Here is a 17,518-nt window from a genome sequence, read left to right as displayed (position 1 = left end):
CAAAAATAGGATTCGATTGAGGCTAAATCAATTCCTTTCCTTTTGAGACCCGAGAATCAACTAGTTGAGATTTTGGTTTCTACTTTTTCCGCTTGACGATCATCCAAGGGCCGAAGGGATCTTTTAGTGCCAGAGTAGTCGGAGCTTGGGGCTGTAGGGGTTGGCAGTTTGAGTTCGATTCTTCCTGGGTATGAAGTTCTAGGCAAATGTCTTTGAGATGACCATACTGACCACAGTGAAAACGAACCATAGGTAGCGATTCATATTCGATTATCTGAATACAGCCATTGATGAAAAGTTTGGAGACCAGAAGCTTGTGAAGATTAATATTGATAGCCATGCGAGCAAATCGACCCCGAAAGCCATTATCAATTTGATAATTAATTTTGACAACCGATCTAATTTGATTATCAATTACTTTAATGAAACTCCGTTTATACAAGGTGATCGGAAGACCTGATAATCAAGTCCAAGCCATGAGTCGACTAGGATGAGCTTGGAAAGGTTGGAAATCAATCAACCATGTTTCCATTGTCAAGTAGTGACCAAAGATTTTCCAGGGTCCTTCAGTAAGGACTTTGAGATAGTTGTCATTGTCGCTAAACTTGACTAAAAATAAATCATTCTCTATATCCATCAGTTTGATCAGATGAGAGGGTTTTTAGAGGCCATATATACGGTTGTGTAGGGCATCATAGCTAATCTGTCGACCTAGGATTTTCACAATCAAAGTTAGATCCATGCTCTTAATAGCGAGATGCTGAGCACGATCAGAGAAATCAATAGTAGTGAGGCCATTTGAGAGTCCAATAGCAATGTCATCATCGAGTAACTCAATATCTTCATCATCTAGATCAAAGCTTTTGGCATCAGGTTGGATAATGGTGTTTCCAGAAACAACATCCTTGTAAGAAACAGAAGGTTGACGATCAGAGGGGCGCAAGTCACAGTTCATGAGAAAAGGTCCAAAGGAGGAAGGACAGATGCCCGAGGCATCAGGCGACTCTTCTTCATCGTGTCGGCGTTACTTTTTTTTGGCGGGGATCAATAAAATTTTCAGGCAGAGAGAACACGACTGCTTTTGAATTCTTGATTGCACTAAAACACAAAATTTTTCTTTTGTATTATAAAACAAGAAAAACAATTTAATTAAATTTTTCGGTGGATTAGATCAATTAAAAAATAGAATGAGGTTTCAATTAACATTAGATTAGATTACGAGTTTAATATTAGTAAACACCTCTTATGTCTGTTTTTTTTAAAATAGCAAATATTTTAGTATTATCATAAATATATTTACATATTTCATTAGTAAAATAATAGTTGAAGCGGACTAAAACCGGTCTAAAAAAATCTTATTTAAGCACGGCTTTTGAACTGCAGGAGTGAAACCTAAACACAAAACAAGCAATACAAGAGAGGCGCCTCTTCCCTACACCTCTTTTGCTCACCTTCTTGCTTTCTTTCTGAATTTTCATTGTTTTTTCTTCCTATTTTTACTCTGCATTTTGTTAGAGGAAAAAGAACCAAAAAAAAAAAAAGGGATAAACCCAAAGAATGGGAAAGAATAAGACTCCCCTAGACGAAGCCTCCGTTTTCCGATTAACCAAGATACTTAAGAAGTTTAACAAAGGAGAAGATAAAGGTTTTTTTCTTCTTATCTCCTTCAAATTTCCAATATTGAACATAAACTGCACTGCTAAGGCGGGATTTTTTTAATTATATATTTTTTAAGGGTTTCTTAATACTATAATTTTTGAGTGTGTGTGTGTGTTTGTTATTTTCAAGGTATATATGATTGGATGGTCATCTCTTCGTAATGTGTTCTTCGAGATCACAAGGCGTGCTTTGTTGCTTCTGAAATAACTTTACTATTTTTAGGGTTTTGTAAATAATGAAACTTAATGCTAGCTACGAAAATTTGGTTTCAATGCAACAATTGAAGAAGTTCAGCCTCGTTTTGCTTTGCCTGTGTTCATATTATATCTAGGTGAATTAGATTGGTTGCCATGGCTAGAAAGTTATTGAAGAATGCTATTTGCTTCTTATGTATTAGACATTCCTTGTAAAGTTGCAGTAGCTTGTAAGATATTTCTTTTGTTTAAGTTTTTTTGTATTAACTTATTGAGTTTTTGATGCTTTGTATAGCGTATAACTTTGAACCCAACCTTTCAAGAAAACAGCGAGCATTTGTGCACAAGGAATGCCTGAAAATGGGTTTGATATCCAAAAATAAAGGGTAAGTATTAATTGCTAGTTTCATGCATCACCAATGCTAATAATATTGCAGTTTAAAAAATGTTACCTGTTTATCGTATTCCTTGTTTGTGTGAAATAGAAGCTTACTTCTTTATTGTCTTTTATGTTGTTTAGTCATTGAGATTCCATTGTGATTTCTTAACAACCTGAGTTTTGTTTTCAGCTCTGGGAACCAGAGACATGTCTCTGTCCGTAAAATCAAAGTGAAAGGCGGTGACATGCCAGGGAAGAATCTTACTGATGTCGCATTTTCAAAGAGGGCAAGTTTGGTTTTGCAGGACTTATTTTCAAGTTACCCACCAGATGATGAGGAGCTTGAAGAGAAAGAAATTAGAAAATATAGCGGAAAAACTGCTAAAATACGAAGAAAGAAAGATGATATTTTCTCGAAGCCAATGATGAGTGCTGTGGAGATTGCAGAGAAGGTTAAAGAACTTGCATCTAAGAGAGAAAAGCATCCCAAACTGAGACAGGTTCTTCTATACAAGTTGGCTTAGAAACTTTGGTTGGATGCTGCTTATTTTTCACTCTATGTTATGCATAAAGGGGAGGGGGTGTTTTGTAGCTTCTCTAAATTAGCTTTTGGGTAAAAGTTTTTGGACATCACGCGTGCAGATTAATGAGGAGAGATCAAAGCTTCCAATTGCTGGGTTTGGGGATGCCATTACATCTGCAGTAGAATCTAACCAGGTCCCTTTTTGTCTTTTATGTATTTGTTTTTAAGATGTGTATCTGCTTGGTGTGCAGATTCCACAATGTAGTAATAATGCAGAGTTATTTCTATTGCTTCTCAAGTTATTTCTACCTTTGTCTCGATGCAATTGGGTCGTTATGTCCCAATGAGAAGTCTATATTTTCCTGTTCGCTTGACTGACAGTTGGATGGTTAGGATGTGTCATATTTAATATTTATTGCATCTTCCAAATTCCGTTTTAGGTTATCCTCATCTCTGGCGAGACTGGGTGTGGCAAGACAACACAGGTATTAATTTAGCCTTCTTTTAAAAAATAAATTTGTGGTATATTTTTTTTTGATAGAAGTTGGAGGTCTCATTAAAAACTCCCTTCATATTCTTCCACATACTTAGAAGTATGTTGAAGAACACTGGAAGGGAGAAAAGAGTACCTCATATTTTATTAAATAGAAGACCAAGTACAAGTGGTAACATCGAACCCTCAAAGGGGAATAAAAACCAATACAGACCATATCACCTAAAAATCTTACATCTTCAAACAAAAAGCCCCTAAGACAATAACCCTATTTCTAAAATACACCTCAAGATGTAAGATAACATAGCAAAACAAAAACCAACAATTACAACCACAAACTAAAAAACGCCTCTGAATACAGCTGTCGAACAATCACAGTCCAATTGGAGGAACAAGTTCTATTTGTCTTAGAAGTACCCATTTGGCCATTTATGTCATTTACCCCTTTTGATTGGTCTGTGCAGACAGAGAAGTAATGTATCTCACATGTTGCACAATAAACTATATCTCTGATAATTCTAATAAAATCCTTTTTAATCTTGTTTATTTAGATATGTATGAAATTAAAATTAGCAGCTTTAAGGCTCTAAATGCAGCCCTTCCTAACTTCAGAGGATGCTTTAACTGATTTCTTAAGTGATTAACAATCGATGAGCTTTAAATTCTCATCAGCTGATAGCTGGAAAATGATTTAGATTTAGCTTGTTTTCTTGTATGGAGTTAAATTACTTCATTTTCAGAATTATGTTCTAAATTACTACTTTGAATGTATAAGCAGATTGCATGATATATGAATAAGAAAATAGTGAACTTTCTTCGGCGACCACTTGTCCTAACTCTATAAAATGGTGATGCATGATAATTTACTGCATTTTGTCTTATGTTACACATCTTTGTGGAAAGTTGGGAGCCGGGTAGCTTGGGATCTATGAAGACTTTTCTTGAGTTGTCTGCTACTGATCATGTTAATTCTTAGGATTATACCTTCTTTAATAGATCAGAGTCTTATTCTGGCTTTACAATCAATTGACTATAGAAGTTCATGAATACCAAGATAATTGAATCTTCTGCTTAAAGATGATGAATTGAATTAATTTTATAAACGTGTCTAAAAAGAGCATATTTATATATTTAGAAAAATAAATTTATATTACAAATGTATGCAATCAAGCCTGAAGTAACGTAGAAGGATCATTTTCTTAAAATAATAATATCAGTAATTGGTTAACTTTTATTATTGTTTCTACAAGAAATTAGTGAACACTTCAGTCACATAGTTCACTGCTCCATGAAGTACATAATGTCAAGATTCATTTGTTTTTGGGTTTGTGACTTGTATTGTTGGTGCATCTGGTCCAGGTTCCACAATTGCTTTTGGACTATATGTGGGGAAAAGGTGAAGCTTGTAAAATACTGTGTACTCAGCCTCGGCGTATATCAGCTACATCAGGTGTGGATAAATGAAGCCTGTTGTATTCCTTGTTATACATTTTTCCTTATTTTTTCTGCTTTTATAATGTGCAAATCTTCTTATGGTTGCTGCTTTCTTTTTTTACTAGTGTCCGAGAGAATTGCTTATGAAAGAGGAGAAAGTATTGGCGATAATGTTGGATACAAGGTACTGCTACTAAACTTTTAAAAACATGCATGTGCAATGTGAGTCATACAATCATGATGTTTTATGAGAAATTGCTGCTTTTTTCTCACTGCCTTTTAACTACATGGGAATAGGTAACATGATACAGGTAGTCTTACAAAGCATGGAACCATTTGTTCAAACTTCCAGAGTTCTTTGAGTACTGAAAATCATATGCTAACGATCTAGAATATCTGCTTTTCTTGCTATGCAAGTGTGTGTGTGTGTGTGTGTGTATTCCAGTGTGGCTCCTTGTTATTTATCCTTGTTTTCCAATTTATCTGTTAGTTTATTGTTTTCTTGGTTAGTTTGAAATGTTGCATTTAGGTAATGTTGCAATGAACGCTAGATTTTTGGGCTTTTGATGGAAATTTTTTAAGTGTATACAACATTACTAAAAGTTACGAATTTTTATGAAGATTCGCTTGGAAAGTAAAGGTGGTCGACACTCATCCATTGTCTTCTGCACAAATGGGATGTTATTGAGAGTGCTGGTTTCAAACAGTAGATCAAAGAGAGAAGACATCTCTGACATGACTCACATTATTGTGGTATTTACCTTCTTGTTTTGTTTGTAAATTTCTTAAATTTCAGTTTTCGGATGATGAAAAGTATCTTTCTTTCCTTTCTTTGGAAAAAATCAGCTAGATTTTGGGAATATGGGGAAAAAAATATGTATATCAACATAAACACAGGAGTTTTCTTGAACCTGCTCAGGTTTAATAATCATCTATTATCGATGTGGTCAAGGTACTTGTCAAATTGTACGATATTGTGTTTCATTTCCTGCTTCAAATTAAAATAAACTGTTTTAAACTTGTAGTGCAAACATCATTTGATAGGGATTATGCCTATTGGGATAGGGATATAGGATAGTGGGACCAGCTTCCCCACTTATATTACCTGCATCCTTTGCTAGGATGGACTTAATAGGATAGGGATGTAGTGGGACCAGTTGCCCCTGCTGAAATCCTGGAATGTTCTCGGGTTCATTTTTGCTAAAAACTGACTTCTATTTCTCACTCTATGGGAAGGAAATATAATCGTTTCCCTTCTGGTGTATTTAATGGTACAAGGGTTTATCTAGAAAAAAATACATAGTGGTTATTGTGGAGAAGACCGTGCAAATGGATGGAATGATTTTTTAGTGGGTTTTCCATTTGAAGCGTGTGGTTCCATTGCATTTTCATGGAAATCTGAAGAAAGAGTAGAAAAAGAGGCATTTTTCAATTGTAAGTCGTCCTATATGATAAAATTTCTTACGGTGATACCACAAGAAGTATGTGTTGTTCTGTAGACTTGAAACTAAACTTTCTCTAACAAGTCTATTTAGCACCTTCACTCAACCGAAGTTTTGAACACCCCCCCAATACTGTTCTTTCCTCAAAATTTTCAGAAGCTGCTGAACTCATCTTTGATTTTTTCTTCTTTTGTTCAATTTCTAATGCTATGTTGTAGTTTTCTCCTTTTGTTCTTTCTGTGATTTTCAATCATGATTTGAAGGCTGTCGGATCTTTGCTGGCCACATGTACTCTTGTTTGAAAATTGTATTATCCCACCTTTCATCTACTCCTTGAAATTTTAGTGATCATGATATGCATCATGTCGGCTCAGCCATTGCTATTTTCCCTTTTCTTTTTGGTCTTGACTCCCAGCCTATTATTTTGTCAAGCTAGGTTGAACGGTTTTAAAATTGATTGCTCAGCCAGCAATACCAGGAAAATTTAATAATAAGGTGGATGCTGGACATGCACCGGATCTTCCAAGAAAGAAAGATGTATTTAGCAATTAGTTCCTTTCAAGAACTTGTTCGGTCCCAAAACCTTGGAATATTTTTATTTGGTGTATACGGGTTGATGAGGATCTTGGGGTCATAATTTTCTTGGGGAAATTGTGCATTTCTGATCATCCATATTTATTTTTCAAAGCTACCTATACGTATAATTTCATTTGTGCATGCAATTTCCCCCCCTGTTTATTATGGCTTACAAGTGTAGTTGCTAATTTTCTGAAAATTTCAGGATGAAACTCATGAAAGGGACAGCTTCTGTGATTTCATGTTGGCAATTATGAGGTACATTTTCCGTTATTTAGAATTTTACCTTGTTTTCTTGCTTTCACTAACATCGAGTTTCTTATCATTTGAGTCTAAATTTAAAGGCTTTAAGATATATAATTCATTTGATGTTTTTTAAGCAATTTGGTGTATAAATATGGTATGGCAGTTGTATCCGTACTTTCTGGGCCTCACCACTAGTCAAGTCACATAGCCGCTTGTATTCAAGCACAATAGCTATGAAAATTTTAGGTCCCCCCTTGGGGATATATCCCAAGAGATAATGTCTTATAGACTCTCTAAGTTCTTGAAAATTATCCAATGTGGTAGACTGTAAACAAACTATTGTTCAATTTTACATTTATATCTTGTCGTATGGACCTTTAGGTACCATCTTGGATGCTTTCAATGGTTTAGGGTCCCTTGTATTAATTTTTTCCCTAGGGCCCCGTTGTCTTAAAAGATGGAAGTTTAATAGTTGAATTGCATGCTTGACAAATTTTCTGTTTGTCAATTTGCAGGGACATACTTCCTTCGTATCCTCATCTACGGCTGGTTAGTTCTAGGTTTCTCATGTATCCCTCCAATTTCCTTGACAATAATAATATTCATTTTCATTTTTTAAAATCCTGATGGAAAAAATAATTAGTTTTTCCTAATTTGGTATATGATACAAATAGGTGCTAATGAGTGCTACTCTTGATTCTGAACGGTTTTCGCAATATTTTGGTGGTTGCCCAATCATCCGTGTTCCTGGATTTACATATCCTGTAAAATTCTATAACTATTGTCTGTCATTTAATTTTTAGTTTGGATCACATCATAATTTTCTTGGTATTCTTAATTCAGGTAAAAAGTTTCTATTTGGAGGATGTGCTTTCTATCTTGAAATTCGCAGATGCTAATCATCTTATTTCAGCAAATGCAACTGCCCAAGATCAAGACCAAGAATTAACAGAAGAAGACCCAGAATTCACAGAAGAAGAACTAGAATTAACAGAAGAAGATAAGATTGCATTGGATGAAGCTATTAGTTTGGCTTGGTCAAGTGATGAGTTTGATCCGCTTCTAGATTTGGTTTCTGTGGAAGGAGGGTCAAAGGTTCATAATTACCAGCATTCTTTGACCGGGCTAACTCCACTAATGTTGTTTGCTGCAAAGGGTAGAGTGGAGGAGGTTTGCATGCTCCTCTCATTTGGTGTAGACTGTGATCTTATTTCCAAAGATGGGAAGAGTGCTTTGGATTGGGCTGTGCAGGAAAACCAGCAGGAAGCTGTCAATATGATAAAAAAACATATTGAAAGTTCCCAAGCTAATGATGGGCAGCAGTTACTTGATAAGTATATAGCCTCAGGTAATCCAGATATCATTGATAATGTTCTTATTGTGCAGTTACTAAGAAAGATATGTATCGATTCAAATGAAGGTGCTATTCTTGTTTTCCTTCCTGGGTGGGATGATATAAATAGAATGAGAGAGAAATTAATTGCCAACCCTTTTTTTAAAGATTCCTCCCGATTTATTATAATACCTCTGCATTCAATGGTTCCTTATGCTGATCAAAAGGTGGTTTTTAAGCGTCCACCTTTGGGCTGCCGCAAAATTGTCCTTTCAACCAATGTTGCCGAGAGCTCCATTACAATTGATGACGTTGTCTATGTTATAGATAGTGGTAGAATGAAAGAGAAAAGCTATGATCCATATAATAATGTATCAACCCTTCAATCTTCATGGGTCTCCAAAGCAAATTCCAAGCAGAGAGAGGGTCGAGCTGGCCGTTGTCAGCCTGGAATTTGTTATCATCTTTTTTCAAAACTTCGAGCAGCTTCAATGCTCGAATTTCAAGTTCCAGAAATTAAGAGGATGCCAATTGAAGAACTCTGTTTACAGGTGATATATATATTCTTTGTGTGTGATATGTCTTCTCATTCTCTTACGTTTTATATGTGAGGGTATCTGCCAAAAAAGAAGTTTCCATCATAATCCTTGTTCGTTTCCTTTTTTTTTACATTCATTTACTTATACCATTGATGTAACAGTTTATTGCATGATTTTATTCGCATTGTTAGGTGAAATTGCTTGACCCAGATTGCAAAGTAGAGGATTTCTTGCTGAAGACATTGGACCCTCCTGTTTCTGAAGCTGTAAATAGTGCAGTTAGAGTCCTTCAAGATATTGGCGCTTTCACGCAAGATGAAGAACTGACTGAACTTGGAGAGAAGCTTGGTTATCTTCCTGTTCATCCTTTGACATGCAAGATGCTTTTCTTTGCAATATTGATGAATTGCCTTGATCCGGCTTTGACACTAGCATGTGCTTCGGACTTTAAGGATCCATTTGTCATACCCATGCAACCAAATGAAAGGCAGAAGGCTACTGCTGCTAGGCATGAGCTTGCATCTTTGTATGGTGGGCAAAGTGATCAGCTGACACTCATAGCTGCTTTTGACTGCTGGAGGAATGCAAAAAGAAAGGGTCTAGAAGGAAATTTTTGTTCACAATACTTTGTTTCATCAAGCACTATGAATTTTCTGTTTGGCATGCGTATGCAGCTTCAGGGTGAACTAATACGGCATGGATTTATTCCTGATGATGTCTCAAGCTGTAGTCTAAATGCAAATCACCGTGGAATACTACATGCAGTCCTTGTGGCTGGTTTGTATCCAATGGTGGGGAGAGTGCTCCCACCAAAACAGGATAAGGAATTGACGACTATAGAGGCTGCCAATGGCTGTAATGTTCGGTTAAGTGGTCGCTCTGTTAATTCAAGGTTAAAACCCAAGCAACTTGAAGAATGCCCTTTGATTATATTTGATGCAATAACCTGTGGGGATATGGGAATGTACATAAGAAACTGTACTGTTATTGGTCCACTTCCATTGTTATTTCTTGCAACAGAGATTGCAGTGGCTCCTATAAAAGGCAATGTTTGCAGTGATGATGATGACGAGGAAAGTGACGATGGTGATGCATGTGACACTGATGGGGATGAAAAGTTGGTGGTTAATAAGTCTGGGGGGAAAGAAGAAAAAGTCCTGTCCTCTCCTGATAATTCTGTTATGGTGGTTGTTGATCGGTGGCTATCGTTCAGATCAACGGCACTTAATGTTGCTCAAATATACTGCCTGAGAGAACGGTTATCAGAAGCAATTTTATTCAAGGTAGGCACATCCATTGACTACACACATAAGAGCTAAAATACACCTCCCCTTTTTTAATGATTAATACTAGAACACAGTTTTAACTTGTTCAGCCCTCAGAATGGTCATTTTGCTTGTTCTTATATTTTTCTGGACTTTTTTCAGGTAATGCATCCAGGTGAAGTTCTTCCTCCTGCTCTTGGGGCATCTGTGTATGCAGTAGCTTGCATTCTATCTCATGACGGGTTATCAGGCATCCCAGCACCAGCAGAATCTAAGTCGGTGCATTCTACTGCTATAAATGAACCTATTCCAGTTGTGTTGCAACAGCAGTTCCTTTTTCACTATTGAACCAAAGCCCGTTTGACCGCATGGGTTTCTGGAAAGATGCTAAGGTCCCTGCAGTTGGGGCTGTAACGAATGGAGTTAAACCTCAAGTTGCAACCAGCAGGCACCTGTAATGCCAGCTGGTATGAGTGTCGATCCAGCTTCATCAGAGGACCCTATATCAGTTGCTTCTGGTTCAGGTGTCTAAATTACAGGATTCCGGGAATGGTTCTTGCAAGCGGCAACGAGGGAGATGTCTATTTCGAGACAGTGATGGTGGTAAAACATATTTTGTGAAAGGGGAGATGAATCGTTGATCATGTCCCCATAGTTTTGAAGGTCTTGCATTTCCATGGAAGGCACCAGAGAATTTTACTTCCTACTAGTCTATGACATCCAATTACCTGTTTTAGGTGAGAATTTTTGTTAGCATAATTAATGCTCCTATTTATTTCTTTTTATTCCTCTACTATAAGAATGGAAAAGCTATTTTTTTTATTATTTGGAGTTGCAATTATGTTATTAATCCTCTTGGTAAGTAGTTTAATTTGGAAATTTTGGATGTTAAAATGGGATTTGTTGGTTTAAATTTGAGTGTGAACCTTTATTTTATATTGTTTATTATCGTGATTCTATGGAAGGTTTTGAAAGGAACTTAACGTAGACTGTTTTTATCTATGAATGTATTTTAATAATAGGAATTAGGCCAACACCCAGCCTTCAAAATTAATTGGGACGTGATTGGGTGAGAATAATATTATGATGACTGACCTTATGAAAAGTCATCGTGTTATATCTTATTTAAAAGAATAAAAAAAATATTAATTGGACCAGTCAATTTATTTCGATTAATTAACAACTTACTTATGTCGTATTCATTATATGTTATATATTTAAAATAGAGGAAAGTGTATATTAAATCAAATTTTAATAATTAATAATGGATTGATTTACTCAAGACTTAATTTGCAAAACCAATAAAACCGATTTAATCGACACTTAATTTAAACGAGCAAATCATTTAAGAGAAAATCGTCTCAGTGACCAAAAATGCCTTATAATATATGATTTTAATAATTTTTTTTGGATTTGTCAAAATGACCAACAAAATTGCAATGCGAAATAAAAATCGCAACGCGATCTCCAGAATCGTAAATCAGTTCCCAGAATCGCAACGTGATTATGAATAATCGCAATGCGATAGTACAAATTCGCATTGTGATTTTCCAGAATCACAACGCGAATATGAAAATCGCAACGCGAACATATAAATCGCAACGCGATTCTGACTATCGCAACGAGTATTTGTAAAATCGCAACGCGTATTCGTAAATCGCAACGACAATACGTAAAATCGCAACGCGTATCCGTAAATCGCAACGAGAATACGTAGATCGCAACGTGTATCTGTAAATCGCAACGAGAATACGTAAATCGCAATGTGTATCCGTAAATCGCAACGACAATATGTAAAATCGCAACGCGTATCTGTAAATCGCAACGCGATTTTTAAAGCGCCATTAGAATCGCTACGCGTATTTTATTTTCAAATTCCAAACACGAATATTAATTATCGGAACACTGAACCATCCACAGTATATCCCGTAATCGCAACTCATAACCTAAAACCTAAAATCACAACTCAATCCCATCTCCATCTCTCACTCTCTACGGCGAAATCCGTCCACATCTCCGAAGATTTCTGTCCCCATCTCCGGCGAAATCCCTCACAACCATTCACGGTCAGAAATCCCTCACAATCATTCAGAAATGGAAAATCAACCTCCGAGGGTTAGTTTTTTTAATTATTTTTATTTTGAAATTTTTGCATTATTTTAGGTTTTTCATATTGAAATTGATGATAAGTTTACTGGTAATTTCAATAATAGATTAACCATTTCACTTAGATTTCTTATTAAATTCATTCGATTACTGCCAATGCTGCTAAACTGTTTAGTCTTTAACCCTGTGAAGTTAGTATTTGTCTTTGTTTTGTCTTTTGGTTGAAGTAATGCAATCCATTAAAGTTTCAATTTGCAGAAGAAGAATAGTTTCTAAACTTAAAATCGCAACATGAAAATGAAAATCGCAACACGAAAATGACTATCGCAACGAGAGAAATGAAAATCGCAACGCGAAACCAAAATCGCATTGCGATTTTCATTTCGCGTTGCGATTCTCTCGTTGCGATTTTAATTTCGCGTTGCGATTCTCTCTTTGCGATTTTCATTTCGCGTTGCGATAGTCATTTCCGCGTTGCGATAGTCATTCTCTCGTTGCGATTTTCATTTCAACCAAAAGACAAAACAGTGTTGCAAATTTTAGTTTCAAGAATAAACTAATACTCTTTATGTTTATTGTTTTTGGTATATCTTCACAGTGTAGTTTTTGGTATATCTAACTTGGTATGTTTATTGTTTTTGTAGAAATTTTTTCCGGCTTCATTGACATTAAGGAATAAAGTTAGCCTAGCCACTACAATTGCTTCGAAGCTTTCACTTGCACAAAGAAAATTGTTTGAGGAAACCTGCTTCGGGCCATGGCTGAGAGTACAACATCCGGGTGGAGATGCTAATTTGACCCATTTGTGGCTTCAGACCATGACTAGCGATCTACCCGGCAGTATACAACGTGGTGAGGAAGAGATATGGTTTCATTTTCCACCGGCGTATACTTGTTTTGGGCGGAAGGAGTTCTGCTTAATCACTGGTCTACGATTCGGACACGATGATGTAGGCCGGTACACTCGTCATATCACCCGCCCATCATGGTTATCCCGGGTTTTTCCTGATGAGTCAATAGAGAAGCCGAACTTACACGTCGACGACCTGAAGAAATTGTTTAATAAGAAAGATGGTTTTACTCAGATGAATGACATCGATGTTGTCCGAGTATGCCTTCTAGTACTTTTGTATGCCGGCTTTTTAGGCAGAGAGGCCAGACAACCTATTCCTCAGGAGCTAATATTATTGGTAGAGGACCTAAATGCATGGAATCTGTTTCCGTGGGGTTCGTATATATGGAAAGCTACCTGGACTAAGTTGTCGTCTGCCTTTGATGACCGCAAAAGTGTGCGTGGCGATGGGTCGAAATACACTTTGTCAGGCTTTGTTTGGGCCTTTAAGGTAATAATTTCTATATAATGTTTTCAAAATTATAATTAATTATTTAACAATTACTAATGTTTGTTATTATATTGTTTGTAGATTTGGATATTCGAGGCTTTCCCCAGCATGCGGACATATGCATTAAAAACTTCAAATGATATTCCTAGGGCTATTTCTGGAAGAGGAAAAGTCTGTTGGATTGGGAAGACTTAATACCATATGCGACAATAAATAATGTAAGTTAACACAAATACTATCATATATAAACAAGTTATTAATAGTAGACGTTTAACTTTGTTTGAGTTTTTATATTTTTAGGAGGCCAACACTCCGTTACAGAAATTGACACCCACGGAGGCTGAGCTTGCCACTGATTGGTGGCAAGCTAGTCAGCGTTTTTTTGATGGCACGAATGATGAGAAGCCTCCACTTCGAGAGCCATCACCTCACCTAGAGCCATCACCTGATCGACCCGACTATACACCTCTACAACGAGAGCCATCACCTATCCCGTCACATCATCGAGCCTCTTCTCCACCATCACCTCATGATAGGCGACCGGAAAAGATGCCACGACTTCTATCTCCCTGTTGTCCACCTCCACGGGATGAGTCAAGGGAGTTACGTGATGAGGTCAATGCCTTGCGTGAGGAGATTGGTACTCTACGCGATAACGATGGTGCATGGCATATAGAGGTGTCTACTTTACGTGGTGAGGTTGTCGCTCTACGTGAGATGGTAGTATCGTTGCAGAATAAGGTTCATACTCTATGCAACGAGGTAAGTTTAAGATTTTCCATATTTAACTTGATGATAAATTTACTCGTAATTTCACTTAGATTAACCATTTCACTTATATTGCTTAGTAAATTTATTCGGTTGCTGCCAATACTGCTAAACTATTTATTCTTTAACACTGTGAAGTTAGTATTTGTCTTTTGTTTTGTCTTTTGGTTGAAGTAAATTTATTCGGTTGCTGCCAATTCTGCTAAACTGTGTATTCTTTAACACTGTGAAGTTAGTATTTGTCTTTGTTTTGTCTTTTGGTTGAAAGTAAATTTGTTCGGTTGCTGCCAATTCTGCTAAACTGTGTATTCTTTAACACTGTGAAGTTAGTATTTGTCTTTGTTTTGTCTTTTGGTTGAAAGTAAATTTGTTCGGTTGCTGCCAATTCTGCTAAACTGTGTATTCTTTAATACTCTGAAGTTAGTATTTGTCTTTGTTTTGTCTTTTGGTTGAAGTAATGCAATCCATTCAAGTTTTAATTTGCAGAAGAAGAAATAGTTTACTTTCGCAACACGAAACTTAAAATCGCAACGTGAAAAATGACTATCGCAACGCGAAATGAATCGCAACGAGAGATTCGCAACGCGAAATGAAAATCGCAACGACAAAATCGCAACGCGAAACTATAATCGCGTTGCGATTTTCATTTCGCATTGCGATTCTCTCGTTGCGATAGTCAAATTCGCATTGCGATAGTCATTTTCGCATTGCGATAGTCATTTTTGCGTTGCGATTTTAAGTTTCAGATTCTATTCTTCTTCTGCAAATTGAAACTTGAATGAATTGCATTACTTCAACCAAAAGACAAATACTAACTTCACAGTGTTGAAAATTTAAGTTTCAAGAATAAACTACTACTCTTTATGTTGTCATTGAACCTGCACTAAACCTATATGTTGTCCTTTTAAATGTTTATATAAGTGTTTACTTCTGGAATGTTATCTGATGCATTTTGTGAACAATGATATAATAATGACTTGGGTGAATACCGTGCAAGTTTGAAATATATTTGTCTTTGTTCTCACTGTTTAATATCATGTCTGTTTATTTATTGATTTATGTATTAATTTATTTTTAGCGGCCCGCTAAGGTGGATGCTCTACGTCGGGTTTTTCTTGCAAGACGGAGTTCACGCATCAGACGGCGTGCACGTGCCATTACGTCTCCGTTCACCCCAATAGTGCGAAGAATCCGTAAGAAAAAGCCTGACTCACCTGTCATCGTTCAAGAGCCTCCCCTATCGTTCAAGAGGCCCCTATCATCCCTCAAGAGTCCCCTCCCACCATTCAAGAGGCCACTGTCATCGTTGAAGAGGTCCCTCCCAACATTCTAGAGCCCAATTCACACAGCGTAATATATCGAATTATTGAGAAGCCCCCTTACGTGCCGGGCATGATGGATGACTGTTGGCTTTAGTATAAGTTACCGTCCAATACCATTCCGACAGATGAAGTGGAGAGGAAACAACTACAGGAAACAATTCTAGATAATACCCTTTGGGCTAAGACCGCAGTTGATTTTTATCTACATGAGCGGAGCCAAGGGTGTTACGCTGACATGTACAAACTCAACGATGATATGCATTTGTTGATTGAACGGTCTTGGTGGGGTGTATTATTAGGGGTTGAAGACAACGACTATTTCGATGGGGGGTAAGTCTTATATTTCTTATATTTCAGTTTGATTAATTTTTTTAAAAATTTATGTAATTCACTAATATATGTCTTTTTTTGTAAAACAGCATATTGATGCATGGGTGACACGTCTTCTAATTGTAAGGAAATTGAAGAAAAATATTAAAAAAATGCGATATACAATTATGCCGACGTCTTTTCACGTAGTTCACTTGAAGAATCAACGACAGGAATCATATGTGTTGGCTAATGGACAAGCTCAACTTTATCCTGCATGGTGGGAGGTCGATAAGGTTAGTATATTTGTTTAAATATTTTAAAGGTGTTCATAAATAAGTGCGCAATTTGAATTATTACATTTCGATGCAGGTTTTATCCCTGTTTTGGACCGTACTCATTGGCTTCTCGTTGAGCTTCAGCTCCCATCCCTAAAGACAATAGTATATGACAACATGATAAATTACATATCATTGTCTGATTTGAGAGATATGATTAAGGGATGGAGCTCTCATTTGGCTAAATTCTTGGATGCAATTGATTATTGGACTAAGTCTGGAAACAAGAAGCCAAAGAAGTTCAATGTTACAGTTATCAGAGACGAGACCGCGCCATAACAAACGAAGGAAGCCAAAGGGGATTGTGGTCCTCTCGTATGCATGTGCTTGGAGCGTTTGACGACAGGAAGTACACATTTTCTACCTCCCACTGATAGAGATAGAGGTGTAGTAGGCTTGTGGTTTCGACATTTTATGACTAAAGCGATATATGCGAGACGCTGCCTACCTGCATCCGCGTTATGAAAGTGTCCATAAACAATTTGTAAGTGAAATGCAAGTATTGTTAAACATATTTACTCTTTTTGGTTTGAAAATGTTTGGTTAAGTAGCTAGAATTCAATAATTTGCTGTTTGTAGGTTTTAGATGTGTAGAAAGTGTTGTTGATTCAATGTTTGGTTTCTGCAGGTTAATCCTGAAGTGAGCTGCGTGAAATGGATGTATGGGTGCAAAAGTTGATTTCATTATTATTTTTTGATTGTTTAATTGATTTGTAAAAGATGATTTGTAAATGTTGATTTGTTTAATTGATGTGTACATAATATTTGTACTTGTTTAATTGATTGAAATGTAATAGTTGATTTTTTGATTTCAATCTGCATTATGTTGAATGCAAAACAGACTATCGCAACGCGGAAATGACTATCGCAACGAGAAAATCGCAATGCGAAATGAAAATTGCAACGAGTGAATCGTAATGCGAAAATGAAAATCGCAACGCGAAACTAATTTCGCGTTGCGATTTTCATTTTCGCATTACGATTCACTCGTTGCGATTTTCATTTCGCATTGCGATTCTCTTGTTGCGATAGTCATTTCCGCGTTGCGATAGTCAATTCCGCATTGCGATAGTCATTTCCGTGTTGCGATAGTCATATTCGCGTTGCAATTTCCGTGTTGCGATAGTCAAATGAATGTCTAATAAGTGATAACAACTGAACTTATCATAGCAATGTTCAAACTCAAGTTACTAATACATGCCTAACTGAAAATGTTAAAAGTTCACACATAATATACACATAATACAAC

The 17,518-nt window shown here is 36.6% G+C and overlaps 1 protein-coding gene and 1 pseudogene across 4 annotated transcripts; both read left to right on the top strand.

Annotated features, from left to right (window-relative positions):
* The first annotated feature begins 1,372 nt into the window (after positions 1-1,372).
* Positions 1,373-10,622, top strand: LOC120187919 (DExH-box ATP-dependent RNA helicase DExH6-like). 4 transcript variants are annotated; one of them, XM_039191513.1, is made up of 14 exons: positions 1,373-1,645; positions 2,149-2,239; positions 2,423-2,732; positions 2,875-2,949; positions 3,196-3,240; positions 4,608-4,698; positions 4,808-4,866; positions 5,304-5,432; positions 6,906-6,958; positions 7,462-7,495; positions 7,621-7,710; positions 7,790-8,830; positions 9,010-10,101; positions 10,246-10,622. In XM_039191513.1, exons 1-14 carry the CDS (start codon positions 1,558-1,560, stop codon positions 10,429-10,431), a joined length of 3,384 nt encoding a protein of 1,127 aa, XP_039047444.1. In that variant the 5' UTR covers positions 1,373-1,557; the 3' UTR covers positions 10,432-10,622. The 4 variants fall into 4 exon arrangements, with proteins under 4 accessions (XP_039047444.1, XP_039047443.1, XP_039047445.1 ...); XM_039191512.1 differs by having other exon boundaries at positions 5,304-5,435; XM_039191514.1 differs by lacking the exons at positions 1,373-1,645; positions 2,149-2,239 and having other exon boundaries at positions 2,628-2,764; positions 5,304-5,435.
* LOC120187920 lies at positions 10,451-10,887 on the top strand (annotated as a pseudogene).
* The last annotated feature ends 6,631 nt before the right edge of the window (positions 10,888-17,518 follow it).

The sequence above is a fragment of the Hibiscus syriacus genome, unplaced genomic scaffold (assembly GCF_006381635.1).
Source record: "Hibiscus syriacus cultivar Baekdansim isolate YM2019G1 unplaced genomic scaffold, ASM638163v2 tig00113726_pilon, whole genome shotgun sequence".
Taxonomy (NCBI): Eukaryota; Viridiplantae; Streptophyta; class Magnoliopsida; order Malvales; family Malvaceae; genus Hibiscus; species Hibiscus syriacus.
This window is presented reverse-complemented; position numbering and strand designations above follow the sequence as displayed.

Coding starts and splice junctions, on each gene's coding strand:
- LOC120187919 (XM_039191512.1), top strand. CDS start 1,558: ATGGGAAAGAATAAGACTCCCCTAGACGAAGCCTCCGTTTTCCGATTA. Junction 2,240..2,422: donor TTGATATCCAAAAATAAAGG/GTAAGTATTAAT, acceptor TTTTGTTTTCAG/CTCTGGGAACCAGAGACATG. Junction 7,496..7,620: donor CGTATCCTCATCTACGGCTG/GTTAGTTCTAGG, acceptor TGATACAAATAG/GTGCTAATGAGTGCTACTCT.